We start from the raw sequence: 10,456 nt of genomic DNA on the forward strand, positions 1-10,456 counted from the left end.
TAAATGACTTGCTTCCATAACCTCAAACCGATTGCATTGGTATACAGTAGGTCAAGATCCAAAATCCACCTGTTGTTCTGACCATCTGATCATGGTTAGCTATTGTTTTGTGCTCGAATCCCAGCAAAATGTTAGACCTGTTTTACACAGAGCTTACCTGATCATCCCTGATCTAGCTGAACAGTGGTGCAAAAATAATAAATAATAATTGAACAAGTCTACAATTAAATATAAAGTTATCATCCAAGTGCTACAGGCACAAAGAATAGATAACTCCAAGAGAAGTATTGAAAACCCTTGCTTTAGATCATTAAATTCTGACTAAATATTCCATAGTTTATGTCACATGGAAATATCCTCCATCTTGCACACACAACGAAAGGCCAACACCTCTGGCATAACATCCCCTTTCCTATGGTGAGAGAGTGATCGCAATCAATTGTTTGGACGGGGAAATGGAGACAGGGATATCAGTAGCTGAAAGGCATTTCAATCACAGCAAGGAACATGTGCAAGGATGAGAGATATACATTCCCTCTGCCTCTGTGTAGGACAACCAATGATCATACTAGAGCTAACAAAGGGCTCAGAGAATAAAGAGCTCTCGGTGTTCAAAGGACACAGGGGACAACACTCAGGAGTCAGGACAGCTTACTCAAGAGTTCAGGATAAAAGGTCAGACCAGAGATACTTTGAGACACTGAGCAGACAGCTAACTGAATGGCTTTGGGACCACAGTATAATTTCAGTGCAATCTCCTGTGTGTGTGTGTGTGTGTGTGTGTGTGTGTGTGTGTGTGTGTGTGTGTGCCTGTGTGTGTGTGTGTGTTAATGTTCTGTGCACATGAAATCATGTCCTACCTTCACCTGTAGACCCTGAGAGATCAATGATGACAAACACCTTGCCTTCTGGCTCCAAGTCAATCTGCAGAAAGACAGAAAGAGAATTTGGATTAAAAATGCTGTTTACATCAGATATGAAATAATAACATGTGTGAAGCCATGAATAATAGACTTGAGCCCACAAACACAGCCACATTCATTATCAGAATAATTACTGGAGTCCTATATTACATACTGGTACTTCATATGGTACAGGGTGCAACTGAGGGAATAGATCGACCCATTTAAAAATATACAAGCATACACACACACACACACACACACACACACAGACACCATTAGTGTCCTGCGTTGTGTGGGAGTGTATTTGAGGTCTCTGCAGCACTGATGGCTCAGACTGCAGGGAGCTGGCGGGCAGGAGCCCCTTCTCTATTCTCCACAAAATCCGACCAGAAAATGAGAAATGAAATGTTTCGTACGCACGCCGATCTCCCACCGGTTACAGAGACGGGGCCAACACAAACCCCACGGCCAAGCCCACACTCTCTCTCTCTCTCTCTCTCTCTCTCACACACAGAAGGGAAACGGCAGCTTAATCACATTAGGTGCTCCAAAAACAGAGAGGTGGTTATGGAAGGAAAAATGGGACAAAAGGAGAGAAATAGTGACAGAGTAGGAGGAAATGAAAAAAAGTCAAAGACATGGTCCGATGCAGAGCTCATCCACAGCACTGTCAAGTGTTTCTAGCTCTCGCTACACTTGTTGACATGAGATGAGGGGAGAATTTTATTGTGCCAACTAGACGACACACATAGCAGGACACAGGGCCTCGTATGGCCGAAGACGTAACATGTGTCCAGCTGTTTATTGGGTGGGGCACACTAAAGGTAGCCACGGGTATGGGGCTTATGTGGCGGTCTAAAGTGCCAGCAAAGTGCGGAATATGGAGGGATTGTGAGTGAATAAGCAGGGGAGGGGAGAAGAGGAGGGATCAGATCCAGGGATAAGCCGGGACAGATCTCCTTACGCAATACCCCAGTGCTCCCTCCTTTAAGCTCCCACGCTTCAGCACTATGGATGGGACTGTGTCTATGTGCAGGCAGCGGCTGCTGAATGCTGCTCCCTCACATCGAGGTTGGAAGTCCGTTTATCTGTGGGTGCCAGAGGTCCACTTCCTCTGGGCTGGTACCGTGTTCTAGCAGCTCTCCCCAAGTGTCCCATACTGTAGCTTCACCTCAAGCTCACTGACTGAAGTGAAGAGAGGTGGTCAGGAGCAGCACGCAGGACCAGGAACATGAGCCCGGAGCAGCTCTTTCAAATGCAGCCCGTAGGAGTCTGTCAGACACCCTGTTCTATGCATCAATACCATGGAAACATGATTTCATCTCCCTCCCTCTGTCCAAGTCCTACTTCTGCTGCCAAAGGCACTGCCAAGACACCCGCTACTGTGAGGAAACCAGGGCTGCAGAAGGCTACGGTTTATTTTTGGTCATTTTAATGGGTCTGTGTGAACCTCTGTCATACTGCCTTGGTATGGTAAGACAGCGCCATGCTCCCATTTCCATCACCTATGTCATCGACAGTTAAAGCTTTGAGGGTGCGGGTGACAGTGATCTAGTTCACTCTCTGAAGTTGTTAGCTGTATAACTGTTATGGAACAAAATCATTTCTCCTTCCAGCAAGTTATTTGACGTCTTTGGTTACTCAACAAAAAGACTGCCCATTTTTCTATTCATTCAGAAGGCAGGTATACATCCACTGGGATTTTGAGCTGCCCCAGTGGAAAAGTGGTCATCTTTTTAGTTGTCGCTCCAAAATGGTGGTCACTCTATGAGAGAGGTTCAAAGATGGCTGATGTAACAGTCTTGTAACCAAAGATGCTCAAAGACAACATTCTGACTGTCAGACATTCATGATGACCACCTTACAATGAGGCTAATGCTACAACCTTCTATGTTGACTTGTCACAGCCTGTGATTCAGGTGGTAGGTGTCATCATTGTACAGTCTACATAGATAAAACTTGAGGTCGTACCCAAGTGTATTACACCCATGTCACACAATATGGCTTGTAACAAAAGATTGCGGAAATCTCACAGTCTGCAGGTGCTGTGACACTCCACAGAGGGAAGGAAAAACAGGCAAAAATAGCAAGTAATGTAGATGAGAGAGAGAGTCATAATTATGGATCATTTTCACCATCTGACATCACCTTGACGCATTCTCTATTTTTGAACACCAAAATCAGCAATTAGCAAAACCTGTGGGAGATGATTCTCCTTAGTTTCATTCATCTTTAATACAGTAGACTTAGCCTTAATTCGTGTTTTGATTCTTACCAATCTCAAACCTTTTGCAGTTCCAAATGGATCAACTCCATTTACTGATTATTCACCCCCATTTCATCTCTTTCCCATTCAGTGTAAACACTCCTCAGTTTTTCCCCCCATGAGTATGTTGTATGTTGTCCACATTTATACATGGCACGGTTGTCTAAGTCTCCTGTTGAAGCAAATATCCTCCTTCTTATCTACTCTCCCCATTGGACTTGCTGGTCCCAGCACCATCCTGGGCCCTAACAGGCAAATTTTACAAGGTGTAGTGAACATGTCTTCCTACATAGGGCCCTGTGTGTGAGGCCTGATTAGGATTGAACACTCTGATAATGTGATAAAACAGACATAAGCCAACAACCATAACGCCATTTTCACAGGTCTTGCATACTTGGCTCCTCCATGCATTTTTGTTTCAGATAAAGAAAATATGCATTAATAAGATCAAACATTCTATAAACAAATAAACACACATGTGTGTGAATGCGTGCACACCCACACAGAGAGTTTGTTATTTGTGTTGTGTGTCAAAAAGGCCACTGATCCTTCCCAGGGATATACTGAACTCCATAATGTTCTTGCAGTGATTGAAATTTCCACTCTCTTTTTCCCCAACAGCTCTTCATCATATGCATAGACACAATTTATGCAAATGTATTTGTAGACATCAAAGACCTACATTGATATTCACATTGTAAGCATTTATGAAGAAATGTTAAGGGGGTATTTAATTACCAAACTAATTTGATTAACTATGATTAAAAATTACAATTGTGGTAATGTTTATAATAATATAAATACTGTAGTCTAACTAGTGCTATCATCAGCTGCTATGCAATATCCTGATACATACCCATTGTGGTTGGGAAACAACTGAATTCTGGCTGTTCAGGAGCATTAACTGAAAAGTGTTGTTCCAAATCAAATTCAAAGTGATTAAACTGACATAAATCTCAAAGCACTAATCTCAAGACAGTGTGAGGTTGAATACAGTCATTGTATGCAGTTAAATCATCTTACCAAACCCTGAGGGAATTCAACCATAACATCCTTTCCCTTGGGACAAGTCAGTCCTCTTTGTCACTTCACCACCACACCCCACTGAAAACTGAATGGGTGGTTCAGGAGAAAGATCAACAACCTCTCCTCAACCAACCCTTCAAGTTCAACTACCCAAACGACAAACACACAATCAAATCAGTCATGATGTTACCACTAACATGATATTGTTTCAGATAGACTTCACACTTCAGCCTCAGGTGTGCTGGTCAAACACCCATTTTGTCAGACTTCCACCATCTTAGCTAGACATAGATTATAAGACATATAGTTGTTCGATAAGATGTGGTCTTTTCTCTAATATCCATCTCATTTGCACTTTGTCTTCAGTTCTTTCAAAAGCAGCCTGCTGTCTCTCCATAGGTTGCTGAAATTCTCTTTTACTAGTAAAGCCAGTTTTTTTAGACAATTGTTTGTTCGGAAAGTACATGTCACAGCATGTAGATCTACAGACAGCCGATGTTTGCAATCTTGTAATAACCTTTAATCTGAGCCATCATGAAGAACAGGAATGTGTAAAGAGAATGCATCACACCTAGGCATCCAATGAAGGACTGTGTTATAGTCATCCTATAATAATTCTCTGCCTATGCAGCAAACATATAATCTGATAGGGAAGTATCTGAAAATACCTACTACTGCAACCTTGTCTACCATTATCTAGAATGATAATTATAATTATACATATTTATATATATACATTATATATTACATTATAATTATACATATATACATTAATCTCTATACAGATAATATTAATTCTCACTGACACTAGGCCTCCATCAGTTCATGATGGGGAACAGAGGTGATAGCTTTTCTGGCAGCCCTGCCTCAGGAAGAGATGATCATGTCTTAAGTCCTGTCTGACCTACTTGTGTTGTGGGTGAATAAAGGGCCGAGGCCAAGGTGGTCATGTCCACACGGGGAACAGAGTGGACATGATGCAGCATTGCACAAGGAGGAGACGACCCAAACAAGTGGCTGGCGTGCTGTGCCATTTCTTTTGGCAGTCTGCCAAAGCTCTCCCTCAACTATTCACTTCGGAACTGTGCCCTGTTGCTGTTTGGGCCATTTTGAGCCTGGAAGTTGATAGATTCCATTTAAAAAAAAAAAAAAAAAAAACGTTTGAAAAAACGATTGAAGCTTCACACCAAATGTGGAAAAAGAATTGCTGAATTATTTTCGGCATTTTATTCCTGAATGTTTACTTGACATTCTACTTGTCTACTTTGATGGGAAAAGTTTGGAACATTGTGGGAACTCACTAGTGCTGGAGAGTTCTTATCACACGCAATTTTGTTACACATTTTCCATCAGTAGTGTAGTGTGATCTTCTGTGTCAGCTTGTGAGTAAGGTCAAATATGAGGTCATGCCCATTTGTGAGTGAGGTCAAATTAGAATCACCACTTGCGGGGCCTGTTCATTAAGTTGCCTCTGAATGCAATTCCCATGCTTAATGGCATCCTGAATTAACTGTTTGATAACAGTTTTGGCATAGTATCTATATAGATTCAGAACATGATCCCATGTTAATTCCATGAACTTCCACTAACGAAGCATCCCATTTGATTTTCAAATTCATATCATCATTCAACCAGTCACACCCACTGCAAGTCAATGGACTACAAGAGGCTGTTGTGTAACTCCCAAACAACTGTACTCTATGATGTTCAGCAAATGCTGTATCCTTAGGGCTGGGGTGAGGAGTGCCGGTGCGGGCTTCCAAGCCCTGGCCAGATATTTCCCACAAGCCTCTTCACCTCATCCCCTGACTCATTTAACGGCTGTACTGTCAGGACAGGACTTATCAATAACAGTGGCATAATCAATACAGCCTGACCTTTCTCTCAATGTCCGATGACAGAGCACGGAAGCTCTTCCTATGGGTTACATAAGAAAATGACATGTCTCATAGGCCCACTACAAATTAAGTGCTTAAAAGGTGATCCCTCTTTTGAAGTGCATTAATGTTCTTCGACAACATATCTGCGTGAAATGTTAGCAGTGATTTGACTCAGGTGGAGATGGGAGCCAGGGCGCAGGACCTTCCCTTGCGATGCGCATCCTGTTGCTCCCTAAAATCGAAAAGACGTTGCTACATTTACATCCGAGAAGGAAAGTTCGCGACTCCACCCATTCAGTCGATTTAGTCGAACTATTGTGAGTACAAGGAGTACGTTTAAGCTCTACAGATCGACCACAATCTTTTACGCACGTTTCGATATCTCGTGGCAGCGAAGTCAACTTTATTTCTCCGTGTTGCACAAAGAGGGTTTTGTGACAGCACCCAACAAATACCATGGCTGTAAATGGCTAAGCTTTGCCTAGCGAAAGGGAAAGCCCCTGAGGGGGATGTTTGTCGGGAAGCTCTGCGGGCAAATGAAATTATCAAAACAACTCCGACCACTGATAACACATGGAAAAACAAGCAGGCAAAATATCAGGACATCTACACATACCCAGTCTTCGAAGTGTCTGCTGCCATTCTGCAGCAGATCTTCGAACTGTATCGTGCAATTTGCAACAAAATCGTCGTATCCAATCGGAGCGTCGTGAAAGACAGACAATTCAATTTTCTTCCCGTCATACACCTCAGTCACAAACTCGTCGTTCCACGCTGGGCTGTTGGTCTTCTGTTTGGTAGATGTTTGACCCACGCGTGAATCATCCACGTTTAGGGCGATATAGGTATCCAACAGAAAGGTCTGGGATTTCACTCCAACTGCATGTCTTAACGACCATGCCGTAGGCTTCAAGTCCAAAGCCTTACAGACCTTTATCTTCAGCAACCCATTGAAAACCACCATGATGCTACCGATGCAGCCTTGCTCTTTCCGTGATTGTATCTTGCAGATGAAACAGTCTTGGTGCTGGCCACCGCCACAGGACTCAAACGAGGATCATTGACTTCACATGAATACCCACTAGTTCAGTTCAGTCAGCTTGCGCGCTAACCCGAGCAAATGTTCATATTTCTCCGCTTCCAATAACTGCCAAAGAACTAATTGCAGTTTTCAACATTTACCATAGACGAGACTATTTACATGCAAAACAGTCCAGTACACAATGGTGCTCAGTGGTACCGTTTTTGTTTACGTTTTGTTCTGTCCTTGAGTGCGGAACCATACGTAAACAAACGGATTCACTCCTCTTTGAAACCAAATCCAGCTTAAAGTCCGCCTTCGTAGCCGAGTCAGTATAGCTATCCAAAGCGAAAACCAGACAAAACGACAAATGCCTGATACGGTTCTATGTGAACAGCGAGGGAAAATATGTCTGGAGCTCTCTACTGTTGGTCTTCCTTTGAATCCTCTGAATCCAGCAAATGCGCTTAGACGTTTGGAATTCTTCCTTCTCCACACATGATCGTAGGTAGTCAATGGTCTGTGGCTGGATAGATTCTAAAATGTAACAAATGCTTTTCTCCTACGTTTCCCAAATGTTCAATTAGATGTCGAGCACAGCCAGCTCCTATCTGACTCCCTTTCCCTCTACGTTTCCTGCAAATTACCTCTCCTTTCCCTATCCCTCCCTTTGCCTGTCTGCGCTGGTCCAGGAAATGCGCAAAACACGTCAGTTGATAGTAAAGTCAGGCCGGACGAGGGAGCACTGTGTGAGCAAGCAAGAGTGGGGCGTCAGAGTACGACAGGATGGAATGCACCTTGGTTGCAGACCATATGTGCCTTCCCTACGGCAAAAATCACAGACATTAGAGATAGGCTAAATGTTTCGAATGTGACAATACTCACACGATCCTCACACCTTTGCTAGAGTCAATAATTGAGGTAACAATGATCAACAAGTTGCTTTTCATATTTGTTTTGACAAATATAATTGACCCATAATTTACCCAAACAATGAGGAATTCAGCATACAATTAAGAACAATATGATAGAAATGTTTGTTAAAGATGAATCAGTTGATTTATTTGAATACATTATAACAACGCCATTGCTTGCACAACTATAAAACTAAACTAAACTGGCAAGCTTTCAGCAGTTGACAGTGATATCTTGGATAAAGCTAATGGCTACTGGCTAATGACTAAATGGCAGGGATGGGAAGTACTTGGGATAGGCTACATGCATTTAAAATGTGCATTTCAAATACAAAATCGTATTTTGTCATTTGTGTTTTATTGGCTTGAAGAAAATGGCTTTGTATTTTGTATCAAAAACAATACTGTTAGTGATGTGATGATGACATCATGTGCAAAACAATGAATCTCTGAATCTCTGATTCTCTGACTGGTGCTGATTTAGTCATTTGCCCACACTTGTGATCAGAATAAGGAGATTCAGGAGGTTGACCCAGTGCAAGATGAGTCATGTGTAGGCACACAATACACCCCCTCTCTCACACCAACCTTGAGAACTTTAACCATCAGTTTCTTGAAAACTTTAACCATCAGTTTCTTGAATCAAGTACCCTCCGGAACTATTGGCACCTCTCCAAAAGTTGACTAAAAACAGGAAATAATCTGTTAGAGATTTATTGTAATCTCACGATTAAAACAATGAGGAAAAAGATCCAACCTTGAGGGGAAGCAAATTAATTGAGGAAAAATAAAATATCGTTTTAACAAAAACACATTGCTCACAATTATTGGCATCCCTTATTGGTATCCCTGTTTGTTATACCTTCTTCAAACCTCCCTTGGGCAATAAAACAGCTTGTAATATTCTTCTTTGACACCCCATAAGAGATTCATTTTTGTTTAATGTCTGTCTTTGTATGTCCTGTGTCACGGGTACGCTGGTGATTATGCCGCTCCGTCCGACTTCATTTGTTCTGTGCGACTTGTTATTTTTTAAATTAGCTTGTTTGTCTTCGTCTTGGTGTCACGGGCATGCTGGCGACTACGCCGCTCCGTCTAGCCACTGTTGTCTTGTGTATGTTTCTTGTTAGTCTGATCGTTTGTTTTACAGCACTTTGGTCAACTGTTGTTGTTTTTTAAAGTGCTATATAAATAAATTGACATTGACATTAATATGCTCCCTCTTTTTTGACCCAGTCAGCAGTCTTGCAGCTGCATTCTGCACCAGCTGTAGGCGTGAAATAAGTGTCTGAGGGAGTCCCAGGTATAAAGAATTACAGTAGTCCAGCCGTGATGTAATATAAGCATGAATGACTTTCTCCTGGTCTTTAAATGTCAGAGAGGGTTTAAGTTTGTTAATAACTCTGAGCTGGTAGAAGCTGGGTTTTTTTTTACGACTGTGGCAATTTGCTTATTAAAGCAAAACTCAGAGTCAATGATGACACCTAGGTTTTTTTGCAGAAGATGTGACATAGGGGGAGAGAGCCCCCATGTCTGACATGAGGGGGACTCTGACTTTAGAAGGCCCAAAAACAACAACCTCTGTTTTGTCCTTATTGAGTTGAAGGAAGTTATTTCCCATCCATGCTTTGACCTCCTCAAGACAATCTAGCAGGGTCTGGAGGGAATCTGCAGACCTGAGAGGTAGGTAGAGCTGGGAGTCGTCTGCATATAGGTGAAAGGAGATGTTGTATTTCTTGAATATATTGCCTAGGGGGAGTATGCACAGGGAGAAGAGGACTGGACCTACTGTAGTATGGACTCCTGGGGGACCCCACATGACAGAGAGGCGGAGGTTGAGAATTGACCAATGGACACTGAGAAGGATCTATTGCTGAGATATGAGGAGAACCATTGAAGAGCTGTACCTCTTAGACCAACACACTGTTCCAGATGCAGCAAGAGAGGACCAAAATGGCATTATCACCAGAGGGACTAGGGGGACCAGAGGGGACTAGGGGAGTTAGCCTATATGTCACTTTCTTTTCATACCTCAGTGAAAAAGAAAGTCATGAAAGATATGAAAGCTTTACAAACTGAATTCATGCTCCCTTTAAAGAGTACTTTTAATATATTCAAACTATAAAACTGTTTTATTTGGATACAGTACATGGCATGGCTACTGTATTTTGTAGTTTATTTTGGTGCATCTAAAATCAGGGTATTTAACATTTTATTTAAAAATACATTTTGATGTATTTTTTACCATCCTTCTTGTCTATGAAATGTTTTGCGTAATGTTGTTATTCATTTACATTTACAAGCAACAGAGATATAGTGGATGGGTATATTACAGTGGGTTTCTGCAGGTTACAAATGAAAATATTATGGACCTTTACAACGTATACTGTGGTACAGTCTATACAATAGAAAAAAAGTGTACCCAAGGATAAGATACACTAAAA

At 42.0% G+C, this 10,456-nt stretch overlaps 1 protein-coding gene across 1 annotated transcript in view; it reads right to left on the reverse strand.

Moving 5' to 3' along the window:
• LOC134062238 (protein kinase C epsilon type-like) overlaps positions 1-7,729 on the reverse strand; it is a 25,404-nt gene extending 17,675 nt beyond the window's left edge. Inside the window, exons 1-2 of the mRNA XM_062518190.1 lie at positions 6,694-7,729; positions 861-924 (exon numbers count right to left, since the gene is read on the reverse strand). Of these exons, the coding sequence (XP_062374174.1) occupies positions 861-924; positions 6,694-7,041 (412 nt within the window). The 5' untranslated portion in view covers positions 7,042-7,729. The remainder of the gene's footprint in view (positions 1-860; positions 925-6,693) is intronic.
• Between the last annotated feature and the right edge of the window lie 2,727 nt (positions 7,730-10,456).

Source organism: Sardina pilchardus, chromosome 17, assembly GCF_963854185.1.
Source record: "Sardina pilchardus chromosome 17, fSarPil1.1, whole genome shotgun sequence".
NCBI classification, from domain to species: domain Eukaryota; kingdom Metazoa; phylum Chordata; class Actinopteri; order Clupeiformes; family Clupeidae; genus Sardina; species Sardina pilchardus.